Source organism: Charadrius vociferus, unplaced genomic scaffold (assembly GCF_000708025.1).
Source record: "Charadrius vociferus isolate BGI_N301 unplaced genomic scaffold, ASM70802v2 scaffold403, whole genome shotgun sequence".
In the NCBI taxonomy this organism is placed as follows: domain Eukaryota; kingdom Metazoa; phylum Chordata; class Aves; order Charadriiformes; family Charadriidae; genus Charadrius; species Charadrius vociferus.
This window is the reverse complement of record NW_009647697.1, coordinates 256,184-270,074: the sequence shown is the minus strand read 5'-3', so window position 1 is coordinate 270,074 and position 13,891 is coordinate 256,184. Positions and strand designations below refer to the sequence as shown.

General features: G+C 40.8%; 1 protein-coding gene across 3 annotated transcripts in view; it reads right to left on the bottom strand.

Moving 5' to 3' along the window:
* CTDSPL (CTD (carboxy-terminal domain, RNA polymerase II, polypeptide A) small phosphatase-like) overlaps positions 1 to 13,865 on the bottom strand; it is an 82,519-nt gene extending 68,654 nt beyond the window's left edge. For all 3 annotated transcript variants that reach the window (XM_009881489.1, XM_009881490.1, XM_009881488.1), the window contains exon 1: positions 13,657 to 13,865. In XM_009881489.1, coding sequence (XP_009879791.1) covers positions 13,657 to 13,732 — 76 coding nt within the window. In that variant the 5' untranslated portion in view covers positions 13,733 to 13,865. The remainder of the gene's footprint in view (positions 1 to 13,656) is intronic.
* Positions 13,866 to 13,891: the final 26 nt, after the last annotated feature.

The following is a 13,891-nucleotide window of genomic DNA, read 5'->3' as shown; positions in this document are numbered from 1 at the left end:
TGCCAAAACCACCACTAAACCATGTCCCTCAGCACCACATCTACCCATCTTTTAAATACCTCCAGGGATGGTGACTCCCCCACCTCCGTGGCCAGCCTGTTCCAATGGTTGACAGCCCTTTCTGTGAAGAAATTTTTCCTAATATCCAATCTAAACGTCCCCTGGCATAACTTAAGGCCATTTCCTCTAGTCTTATCACTTGTTACTAGCACTAAAAGCCCGACCCCCACCCTGCTCCAACCTCCTTTCAGGTGATAAGGTCTCCCCTCAGCCTCCAGACTAAACAACCCCAGTGCCATCAGCTGCTCCTCATAAGTCTTGTGCTCCAGACCCCTGACCCGCTTCACTGCCCTTCTCTGGACACGCTCCAGCACCTCTATGTCTTTCTTGTAGTAAGGAGCCCCAAACCGAACACAGTACTCAAGGTGGGGCCTCACTGGCACCAGTGCCAAGTACAGGAAGACGACCGCTACCCCAGTCCTGCTCACCATTCTAATCCTGATACAGGCCAGGATGCTGTTGGCCTTCTTGGCCACCTGGGCACAGTGCTGGCTCATGTTGAGCTGGCTGTCCACCAACACCCCCAGGTCCTTTTCTGCCAAGCAGCTTTCCAGCCACTCTGCCCCAATCCTGTAGCACTGCATGGGGTTGTTCTGACCCAAGTGCAGGACCCAACACTTTGCCTGGTTGAACCTCACATCATTGGCCTTGGCCCATGGATTCATCCTGTCCAGACCCCTCTGTAGAGCCATCCTACCCTCAAGCAGATCGACACCCCCCACAACGTGGTATCATCTGCAAACTTACTGAGGGGGCACTCGATCCCCTCATCCAGGTCATCGATAAAGATATTAAAGTGAACTGGCCCCAATACCGAGTGCCGAGGAACACCACTTATGACCGGCCCCCAACTGGATTGAACTCCATTCACCACCACTGGGGCCTGGCCTTCCAGCCAGTTTTTTACCCAGAGAAGAGTACACCCATCCAAGCTATAGGCAGCCAGTTTCTCCAGAAGAATGCTGTGGGAAACGGTGTCAAAGGCTTTAGTGAAGTCCGGGTAAACAACATCCACAGCCTTTCCCTCATCCACTATATGGGTCACCTTGTCATAGGAGATCAGGTTAGTCAGGACCTGCCTTTCATGACCCCATGCTGACTGGGCCTGATGGCCTGGTTGTCCTGCAAGTGCAATCTGCTCCATAACCTTCCCAGGCACCGTGGTCAGACTGACCGGCCTGTAGTTCCTCAGGTCCTCATTCTGGCCCTTCTTGTGGACGGGCATCACATTTTCTAACCTCCAGTCAGCTGGGACCTCCCCGGTTAGCCAGGACTGCTGATAAATGACGGCGAGTGGCTCGGGGAGCAAATCCGCCAGCTTCCTCAGTGCCCTCGGCTGGATCCCATCTGGCCCTGTAGACTTGCACATGTCTAGGTGCTGGAAAAGACATGGAGGCTTCATTCTGCTTCCCACCCCTGTCTACTAGCTCAGGGGGCTGGGTGCTCAGAGAACAGCTGGCCTTGCCATTAAAGACTGAGGCAAAGATGGCATTAAGTACCTCAGCCTTTTCCCCACCCTTGGTCACTATGTTTCCACCCCCAGCACAGAGATTATCCTTAGTCCTCCTTCTTGTCACTTGAAGGCTATCACACAAAGAGAAACTTAAGAAGTCATCTTCACTATGAAAAAAGTCTGGGGTGGTTTTTTTTTTGTTTGTTTTGGTGTTGTTTTTTTTTTTTAAAGAGCAGCATGTATTGGGCTGACAATAACTTGAAAATAGTTCAAAACCACCACCATAAGTTTTTGGGTTTGTTTTCCCACCTTGACTCTAACTGGTAATTTAAAGAGGCCAATAGAAACATTTTACTTCAACCTCTTGTATTAGCAAAGGAAAAAAAAAAAATAAAAAAAAAATCAAGCATTCTGGTAAGTAGTAGGTGCATTACTGTTTGCTGAAAAAATAATTAATTTTTACCTATGGACTTCTAAAATTATTTAAAGTGAATTCCAACATCCCCCATCCACGGCACTAAGGATAAACAAAGCCATAACTAAGATGGCATTAACCTTACCGTGCTGAATTTAGGACTATCTCAGCCTATTCGGCGACGAGACAGCCGAGCCATATTTTACGCTTATCTTTCTTTAGTACCCACTGAAGACTTTTCCAAAACAAAACCAGCATTACTTCTATGTTTTAGCACAAACACTACTCAAAAAAATGCATATCCTTGTACACCAACATCCCACTTTCAAGGGGTTGGAGTGTGTTTTGTACCAACAGAATGCCAGGTTACCTTGCTAAAAATCATACTGCCGTACCCTCCTGGTCATCATCACACAACTGCCTTCTGAGATTTTCATGATTAGTCTCCTTTTCACAGCTTGTATTCCTACTGATTTTACTGGGATTTGGTTGGTTGGTTTTGGCTTGATTATTATTTTTTTTTTTTAGGGGGGGTGATTGTTTTTGGTTTTCTTGGTTTTAGAAGCACTGGGGAATTAGTTTTTATGTGCAAAGCTCTGACAAATATTTTTAGATGTAGATATACAGAGTAATATTTTAGATAGATATTTACAGATTAATATTTTAGATTTAGATATATAGATTTTTATATATAAATATTTTTTAGAATCGGAACCATCTGGTGCAACTAGGAATTCACAACCACTGTGGAAATCCTATTTGAACAGAACCACAATAGCACGAGGTCAATGTTAAGATTTGCACTTCAAGGCTTAATCTAGCATATCACACAGCGCGAACTGAAACGGCTATTTAGGACATTTCCTGAAAGGACATTTTGAAGAGAAATCATAAAGCCAAACCTCCTCCTCATCTCATCTTCTCTTGAGATGTGGTACTGCAGTTACTGAGTGCTACTCTCATCTCACGGACACCGAACCTCACTGACGGATCCAGGGGCACCCGTTCCACAGGAATCTATCAAAGTTGTTTCTTGCATCTGGGGCAGGTTTTGTCTGGAAGCTCATTTTTCTCCTTTTAATAATATTACGGTTTTCTAACATGAGATAGTAATGGTATTTAGTTATTATGTTGAAGATAAACAACTGTTTCATTTAAAGGTATTGAAAATAATCCATCACTACCAAAACAACTGACAAGTGACATTTTTAAAAACACTGCTCTCAGAGCTCACTTGCCTGCCAGAACGATGTTAAGCAGATAATAAAGTGCAGCACTAATAGTACAAGTAAATATAGGAACAAGACCTGAGCAGATTCCCTTTTCAGAACTGCCAAGATGATTTCCAGTTTTGTTCTAATTTTTATCATTTTTCCTGTCATGACATGTTTAAAAAAAAAAAAGTGGCAGCAAATTGTAGGGTAACATGTTGGGCACCAACAAGTCTGAAAGACTTACAGAACACCCCAAACCATCATAATAGTAACAGCAAATGCCCTTTGGAGTAAGACTCGTTAGTGTGTCCAAGTTGTTAGCATCTTTTCCAATAGAGACCGCACGGATTTGCTGGAGTGTTTCAAATTTCTTATGGGGCAGAAAAAACAAGGCATTTGAATTTCAGGGCACAGTTTGCATTAGACTGTCAGTTTTATCATGATAATCTGGAGCCAGAAACATTCATGTAGTCAATCCACTCTAAAATGAAGAAGGACGTCTCTTGGGGTTTTTTTAGGTTTCACTTTCATTCTCCATTAAACTTCATCATATGTACTTCCTTGACATCTTTAATCTCAACACAAGAGGGAATCTTCCAGAAAAGACATGAGATTTTGAAATGCGAGGAAAAAGGAGTCCCACAACTATGTACTCATGGATAAACCCGATTAAACAAATCCACTTAAAATCTCATTCCTTTGTGGATAAGCACAGACCTCTACACAGATGCAAATTGTTTTACAGTTATGTTGTAAACCCCCTCCTTCTGGGACTTTTCAATTTATGTCAATGTGTAATTAGCAAATGAATTGCACTGTAGATTGCATTCAGTACTCTTTTCCTTTTCTTTTTTTTTTTTTATTCCCCAACGAACATAACCTCCCCCCACTGCTTCCAAAACTCTCAAATAATTTTCAACTTACTGATTCTCATCAAAATCAGCTTCATATCATAAAAACTCATTAGAATTGGCAGGTGGCCATCAAAGGACTTGACAGAGGGAATCATCTTCCAGCACACAGAACCCATCACAGAAAACTGCTGGTGAGAGTTCGCGATAAATGCAAGTACAGTACTTGCCATGTTCAGTTGGTCACTATGGAAAAATATTTTCCCCCTTCTTCCCCTACTGACTGATGACACAGAATTCATATGCTGAAATATGGTCAGTACCTTTATAATACTATTTTTCAGTACATTTGTAAGATTACTTTTGTTATAATAAATGCAAATTGCTGTCAGTTAATCCTGTTTAGGAATTTCCAGATAAACTATTTTGGCAACCATATCTTCAAGGATTACACAGGTCATCCATTCAATGCATGAGCAAACATTTCCTTTTACCTAAATGGGATACTCTGCCTTTAATTCTGAAGCCATGTCGTAGTGTGGAAACAGCCTGGGAATACTTTATTTTATTGGTTATTTTTCAGGCACCTCCTCCCTTTAAATACAGCACAACATTCATTCAAGGTTTTTAACCGATTGTTAGGAAGAAGAAATAAGTATCACGGCTTTAAGAACCAAAGCTGCTATACAACGGCAGGGATCTTGCATCAAGGTATTCTCCTGGATTTTAACACGGGAGTTAAGAAACATAGAGAACGTCTGCCCTAACAAGACAGCTCCTATGCCATTTGGGCCAACTCGCCAGGGGCCAATGTGTCCACGCAGTACGGTGCAGGGGTTCCTCATCCCCGCACCATCTCACTCAAACATCTACTACAGCTTCTCATACCAGAATTACCCCTGGACACAGTCACCAGTGCCAAACACCCCTGAGCCCCTTAAACTTCAGCATCATCAGAGCACAAAGCAGCAGCTGTCGCAATCCAGAACTTTATGACGAGAAGAGAAAAAGGCAAGAAAGCAAAACACAGCAAGGGAGAGAATTAAAGAACACCAAAGGTCAAAGCTCCACTCCAAAAATCCCTGTAAAATACTGTAAAAAACAAACTGTTTTTCCTGAAATACTTCGCTTTATTCTGCATTCAAATTGTTAATGTGTATCTTTAACCAATTTTAGTTTCAGTTTACAAGAAGTCCCATAAGCCTATTTTTTTTTCTTAATTTGTAAGGTTTTTAATGAAGGTTTATTGAGATCCTTTATAATCTTAAAAGTTCTTTTCTCTCCAGGTGGCAAATATTAGATCTTTCAAAGAGCTTGGCTGAAGCAAGTATAAATTATTAGGTATCTTCTAGGAACATGTCACTATTGATCACTCCTTTGCAGAGTACTTCTACCTCAACTATCACGACGAAAAATTGCCAACACCACAGTTCATGCAAACCTTAGACTGCAAAAACCTACACACCCACCGTTCTGAACTTTACCAAAGTTTTCTGATAATTAGATTCCCACTAACCAGATGCAGGTGCATTCATGGGTAACCCACGCAAGTATGTAAACATTCAGACATGTATATATAAAACAGCTTTTGCGGACAAAAATAAAGCAGTACTGCAAGCAAATTGTTAAAGCGTGCTTGGAACAACTTTGTACAAAATTCATACCCTTAAAAAAATTCTTTTACTAACTCCCAGAGGCCAGGAGAGGAGTGCTGTACACCAAGGAGATGACCAAGCTTTGCAAATCATCACATAAACAAGAAAGTTTAAAATTTTACTGCTGATTAGAGCAGAAAAGGAAGCAGCAAGATTAGTTTTACAGCTAATTCTGCTGGGAATCCTGGAGGACAACTGGGGAAGCAAGAGAGCTGCAGGTGCAGGGCAGAGCACGGTGGTGAATAAAAAATCAATACAGCACTTTCTACCAAGAAAACAAGGAGGCTCTGCAACAGCAAACAACTGCCAGAACTGGCTGACCAGTTACTCACAAGAGATGACTTGACTTTAAACAAAACCATCAATATATATACACTAACTTCAGGGTGATGTTCACGAAATATTTGTTTCCTACAAAACTGTCCTGAATTTTTATAAACATTTTAAGAAGTTACATACACAGTAGGTTTTGACAGATCAGGCATCCTTCATTTGGGGTTGCTCTTCCGTACAAAATACAGCCTGCGGTATCTCATTTGCCTCTGTCTGTCAGGCTTTAAATATAGTAATAAACATTCAGAAGAGAGTAATAGTTCTTCCTTGGAGAAAGAAATGAGGAAAAAAACTCATTTAAAAAAAACTGACATCCTTAGAATCCAAATCTACCATATATTTATTCAGATTTAACTCCCAATAAATTTTCTAGATAGTAGAAATAGAATTCTAGTTTCTAGTACAGCCAATCATTTCCAATAATTTTTTTTGTTGTTTTTGGGTTTGGTGGGTTTGTTGTTTTTTTTTCTCTCTCTACAAATCATACTTTTTTATCTTGTACAAAGAAAAAAAGATCTGGCACTTTTATGCAAGTGATCATTTTGATAATACACTGAATAAAGCCAAAAAACTTTGTTCAGGCCCGACACCACGCACTGAACTTGCTCTGCTCATTTGCCTAAAGCTGGTATTTTTACCGCTAATATCTATGTTACACAGTAGTAGCTGGTACTGGAAGGACTGGACTGTATAGAGCTCACTTTAATTATTTTTTTTTTTGGTCACATAGCAAACTTTCTAGAAATAAAAAAGGCCGAAATTATAGCACAGCAGACCACATGGAACATATTTTTACTCTGATCTATTTAGATCCTACTTACACTTTCCATATTTGTCACATCTATGTCACTTTTACGCCTTAACCTCTCCATGTAAAAATAAAGCAAGCTCCCAACAAACTCCAGCACAAGCAGAATTCATAGAAAGTTAACATTTCCAACATGAAACCCTTAAAAACGTCTCTGGTTACATTAGAGCACAAAGGGCATCCTTCCTCCATGCCTGCCCGCAGCCCCTTACAAAAAGCTCTGGAAGTTCAGCAAAGCATTTAAACCCACTGATACCGCATCATCCTGTTTGAGCCTCCTGGCCAGGAAGGTGAGCACTGAAAATACAGCTGATATCAGTATCATTCGATAGAACAGACACACGAAAGACCAGAGATGCTGCTGAGCGCTTTTGCAAGATTTTCCAGCCAGGTCTCCACTGCTGAGAGGAATCAAATGGTATAGAACCCTCACCAGCAATCCAGATGTGGTCTTTGAACATCTAATAGGTTTTTGAGGTTTAGGATGGATACGAGGAAAAATTTCTTCACAGAAAGGGTTGTCAAGCATTGGAACAGGCTGCCCCAGGAAGTGGTAGAATCACCATCCCTGGAGGTATTTAAAAGATGGGCAGACGTGGTGCTGAGGGACATTGTTTAGTTGGGGTTTTGGCCATGTTAGGTTGATGGTTGGACTTGATGATCTTGAAGGTCCCCTCCAACCTAGACGATTCTATGATTAGTCTCGCTCATTAGCTCTACCAGCCGTTCTTTTATTTCAGCTTGGAAGACTCCTGCCCTTTGCTGGACCTCTCTATGAACCGCGCTAAGGGAACACAGGCAACCACCCAACTGGGTGGGCAGAAACCCAACCAACTTCATTGTGAGAGCACCCACTGCCCATGGCAGACCCTAAACCTATTCCCTCTCCCACTATCAGCACTGTACGAGCTCAGCAGCCCTCAAGAGCTAGAACTTCATACTTTCCGCTCTGTCCCTTGAATAGGCTGGAGCAATTGGGCAGCTCTCTTCTCCTTCCCAGTCCAGCATACATCCACATGCCAAGCTTCTCTCCCAGCAAGATAAATCCTCTGGGCAGGGAGGAAGAGAAGGGATAAGCCGCATCTTCCCCTACTGATCCACGCAGAGGGTAAAAAAAACTAAGGAAGAATGTAGAGAGTTAGACCTATCTTTGCTTTTCCTAATTAAAAAGAAAAAAAAAAAAGTTAAATCTTGTGGAAAGAAACACTTCAAATATAATTCAAAGTAATCCATCCGAAATTCTCCATTGGGTAGGGTTGAGTAAGGGATAAACTAATTCCCCGAGTTAACATTTCCATATGTAGGATTGCCTGAAACTGGATTTTTAATGGAGAATATAATATTGAGCACTACCCACGGTGCTCATTGCCAACAGCTCTTTCAACTCAAAATTTAGCAAAAAACAATGGCGCACTTGCTTAGAGTGAATATTTAAGATTCAACATATATAAAAATTGTGGGCTAGAACTAATTTGTAACCATTTACATGTTTGAGTGATGACTTTTACGAGACACTAAACCTCATAAATTAAGTGTTCCATGACAGAAAAATAAGCTTCCCATAGTTAAACCTATCTACCAGGCAAATGGGAACCACGTCTTTCACCAACGCTGACCAAATAAGTGAGTTTCGTTTCTCTTAGCTTTCACTTTCTCAGCATTTTAGTTCCTTATCACTTTAAAGAAACAAACACAGACCCATTATCCGGAGGCTTATTTGTAACGTTCAGATTAAATTCTGAAAGATGCAGCGTAGCATCGATCACACCGCATTTTACCGATTATGTCAGAAAATGCTATTTGCATTTCTGAATACTGAATTGACAAAATGTAGGTCGACTTCGTTTTTTTTAAAGGCACATTAAACTTCTGAACACTTTAGTTAAATCACTGCCTCAAAAGAAATATGAATTTGAGATGACACGCGCTATGAAGAAATGATAATGCTGCAGCTTACAGACACGGACTGAATATTCGATATTCATGCAAATTATCATTCACGTTACTGCCAGTACACTGCAGCTTGTTAACTGCTACCCTAAATCAAATCCTGGGTTACTACAGGTTACTACAATCTCCCTGCAACATAAAACCTACCGTATGGTTACTCTGGTTTCATATAACAACTATGTCATTAGTTAATGATTTAAAATTTCACCCTGTGCGAGCAATTCACATTCCAATGTAGTGCTGGAGTGGTTTCCACATCCTCTTTTTTTTTTTTTTTAAAATGCTACTTTAAAGTTAAGATCTGTAGTTAATATTATGAAAATTCGTTGAGACAATGTCTCAGGAACATTACCCTGTGTTCAAATGTTTGAGTACTCTGAATTCTGACGATGTAATAGCAAAAAAGAATATTCAAAATATTTTCATATATTTTCAAAATGTTTTTTATTGAAGACACAATTAAAGACACTTATTCTGGCTTTAAACTTGAGATCTTAAGAACTTGTTATTTTAAATGATAATGAATACTCGTCTCATTGCTGTTTCTTCCCATTTTATTGGAAAGAAAGGAAGGCAAAAAAAGTTTGCCAGTTTGTGAAAACTTCCTCGGGGAATTACACTGTTCGTTAAAAAAATTACAAAGGTTTAGGTTCTGCTGTGAAACTTTCTCAAATAATTTATTGCAGAAGAAAATACACTTCTGCAGGGAAACTAAAACATTCAGTTACTCTAAAAAAACTGAAAGTAGATGATCAGCTGACAAATTTTATAGGAGTTAGGAAAGACGTATCTGGAGAAAGAAAACACACCACCGCAGCCTGAAGGATTTGGTTCCTGAAGGAGGACTGGACTATTATTATGCTACTAAACTTGGCACACGGAAACTGCCAAGAATTTGCATCATTTATGAGGATCAAATTAAAGCATGGAGGTAAAAAAGGGAAATTCACTTCTTTGGACCGACTGCCTATTCCCACCCGTGATCACGCTCTCTACGTAACACTCAGCACAAAGACTTACCAGCACTGCACTGTGTCCTATAGATTTAACTGTATAGATTTTACATTAGAGGTCACTGTTCAACTAATTAATAAGAATTAATACTTTCCTTATAAAATAAACAGTTGATCTTATCTGTAGAACTGATTCTACGGAGATTCATATTTTCAGTTTTTCTTTGTAGTTTTTATTTGTATTTTTTCTTAGTCGCTCACATTTATCACTGATATAACAAACCCCTTTTCACATACGTCTCCATTTTAATTTCAAGTCTTGTTAACGCTTCCAATTTCCAGGAGTGCCAGATGAACAAAACACAGCACATTTCTGTGAAGAACTACTACTTTCATTACTTAAAAAACTAACAGGGAATTAAATTCTCCATGAATTCAGTGCTCAAAATATTTTTAATCACCTACGTATCACTTCCAATTGGGAGAACGTAAGTTTCTATTTCCCAGAACTAATTTAATGACATCAATAGGGACCAAAATCTTCCAGGAGCACGAACACCACAGGCATTTCAGAAGAAACATTACAGTAACAATAAAACATGATTGTAGCAACTTTCCATGCTCAGCTTTCATTTTGACAGACAACTAAATACAGTGCACCACCATGTGGCAACATACTAGGCAATGGTTCACGTACCAAGATCTGTTTTTGGTGGTTTTTTTTCCACCTTCGAAATTTTTTACTATTTGTTAAAAAGAAATGTTAACAATTCCATTTTAGGATTAATACGCTCCTCTTTAACAAGTTGTCACAGCTTCACTTATCTCAAAGGCTGATTTTTAAAACATCTGGATTAACAAGAAAATATTCTGACATTTTTATTTGCAAAGCACAATATTTACCTACAAACATAACTGCCCCGACCAGAGAACAGCTCTGTTTCTTGCCAGTCACGCTCCCTTGCACAAGAGAAATTTGGCATAAGCGTATACTGCACATCAAGCTCCTTTTAAAACATAAATGCATTTAAAAAAAAATAAATCAAGATAAATGCTGGACTCATGGCTGATTAAAAGCTTCAAAAAATCTTGGAGAAAAATCAAACACTTGAAGGTATACACATGCATTATTTAGCAGTTGCTCAGCTATTGTCAAACTGCTTCTCTCCAGCTTAACAAGAAGAAAAAAAAATAATCAATTTTTTTCCACGAGAAACACTAACAGGAGGTCCCAAAACCCCTAAGAAAAACAGCGATCCCCGAAGCCACTACACGCCATTTAGTACCCTGGAACATCTTTCTGCAGCCAAAGGCTAAACTCGGAGGAAAAAGCAGGTTTTCATTAAACTGGGCAGCCCTTGCTCATGCAATACAGTCCCATTGTAATTCACTGTATCACAAAATTTCAGCAGATAGGCTCGGGTGATTCTTGTATTTGTTAAATAAAGAGTTAATTCACTATGCCTTAACGTGTTTGTTAGCCATTTTGTACCAACACATTCCCTTCAATCTGAATTAGCAGCAGAGACTCACTTTAAACTCCAGTCTCCCGCTGGGAACCTATCTATGCACCATCACAGCTTCGGGCTTTCTCGTAGCTCATCGGACCTAAAGGCTTTGCTAAAACTGTTAAGAAATCTAACAGAAAATTGGGTGACGCGACGTGCAACCACGCGAGGAAGGTAGGTCGCCCAACGGGTTTTCCCAAGCTCCATACCTCGAGCAGTGGGCAAAGCCGTGGTGGAAGAGGCAGGAGCAAGCAGTGCTCTCCCTCCCGAGCCCAGGACGGACAGACCTGCGATCCTCCTTCTGCAAAAGTTGCTCTGGTGTGATTTGAGAGTCTCACCACAGAGTCAATCCAAGCATGCACTTTAACCGCATTTAAAAAAAAAAGAAAAATACAAAAATAACACACATATGAATCCACCTCCTGTATTAAGATCACGCTAAAGTTTCCTCTCGTCTCAAACTCCAACTACCCTCCTTCCACTCTCCCCCAGCCCACCCCTGCTGACACGCAGCCTGAAAAGCCCCTGCTACGCAATTAAGACCATCACGATTTTCTGCCAAAGACAAACCAATAGCAAGAACACAATGCACATTATGCAAGTTACTGCATAGTTATGCAAGTTATATGCATATTTTCGCTACGCAGCATTGCTCACTGTGCCGAGGACTCTGAAGACACTTGTTTGATGTGGATGCTCAACTCTTGTTTTGAGCTGTCAAATTCTCCTCTACTTGTCTCAACTGGCTTTTTTTTCCACTAAAATTTCAACCAGCTGCTAACAATATTGATGAAGCTCTTCCAGTACGTACAATAATATAGATCCTTAAGGCCACAACAACATCTGAGCACAGTATCACATAAGTCTCCTCCAAGCCAGGTCTTAGAAGACATGGCAGGCAGAGCACCAGCGCCTTATTTACTGTGACTACCCCACACTCAACATTGCCAAAACGGAAGAAAACATTAGAAATCTCTCCAGACAAACAAGGCCTCGCAGTGCAAGTATCACTTCACAAGGGATAGCACTTGGAGAGTTACATAAGCACTCCTATACCCAACAAAAATACCATTTTTTGTTCAAACACCCCAAGTTGATGTGGTTTTTCTTTTTTTTTTTTCTTTTTCTTTTAAAAAAAAATCTACCTCCGTACTTCTGCAGTCAGCACTGGCGAGATGAGCAGACCAGGATTTCACGTACAGCCTCCCATTCGAAAAGTAACAGGGAGCAATTTCTCCAACGACACAGGACCCCTCACTATTTACAAGATGAGCTACACAAAAATGGAAGCTTTCTGGATACTAAAAGCATCGATTTTAGAGGGAAGATACACCAATCACCCATTTTTAGAAGACTACTCAAGAGGTCTATTACGATACCAACCGAAGATACACCAATCACCCATTTTTAGACCACTCAAGAGGTCTATTACGATACCAACGTTGCCACACGCTCTTTAGTTCTAATTTCTATCTTTTCTCCCCCTTTTTACCAGCACTGCCTGTAACAAAGCATAAACTCAACATGCAAATAACTTCCAAAACCCGAGAGCAATCACACACAACTCCCCACAACTCGCCCCCCGCCACTTACCCGTACCTTCCTTGTCGCTAGCTGCAAGGACACAACCACTTACAGCCCAAAAACATGCCGAGCTTCCAAAAGGAAACAAGGTTAAGGTCAATCATCAACATCTAGACTTTTGAAGAGAAGCAGCTCCTCCGGCCAGGCTGGATTCATCTTATTTTGGAGCAAAACACAACCTTACGCAAGCAACAACTATTTATCGACAGAGTAAATAGAGCCCGCTTGTAGAAGGAACCCATGTTTCTTCCTGAGATGCACAAGTCTCCTCCAACAACAAACCTGGAAGCGGCACAGCTTCCTAAATGTGAGGCAGGGAGAAATGCAGGAAAGCAGAGAGATATCAGGAAACCTTTTTATTTTTTTTCTCCCCCCCAAAATGGGGGGAGGGGGGGGAGCGCGAATTAAAATCTTTACAGCTGAGATTTCAAAACCTCCCAACACATCCAGCACAGGTAATCCTCTCCCCGACGCAGGGCGAAGCGACCACCGTACAAAGTTACCTCGCCGACCCTCCGGGAACAAGAGCGTTTTATTTAAATAACTACTGATTACACTCCATATTTAAACACTGTAACAAGTTCTCAGCTGTATCCAGCAAGCAGTTTCAGGGCCCTTCATGCAAATATCACCATCCCACATTAAAAAAAAAAAAAAAAACACCAACAAAAAAACACCACCCAACCCCAACAAGCCCTCCTCTGTTCCCAGCAGCCTGGAGAGGATTATACGGTCGCTGAAGAATGCAAGTTGTTACTACGTGCGTTTTTAAGCGGAGATTTCCAGAAAAAAAAAACAACACCACAAACACCCAAAAACACAAAATAACCCCAAAACCACCAACCCATGGAGAAAAAGAGAAGGCAGCTCACCTTTATCCTGAGCGCAGGACAGGATCTCCTCCTCTTTGGGGTTAGTCACCTGGGTGATAATGGACGGGTTGTCCATGGAAACAGAGTGAGATTTCACCTGGCTATTTCCCTCCCGGCGGCAGGTTTGCGTGCGGGAGGGGGGGCGGTGGGGGTGCTGTTTGTTTGTTTAAAAATCATACGCAGATTTTGTATTTAAAAAAAAAAAAAAAAAAAAAAAAAAAAACACCCAAAAAAA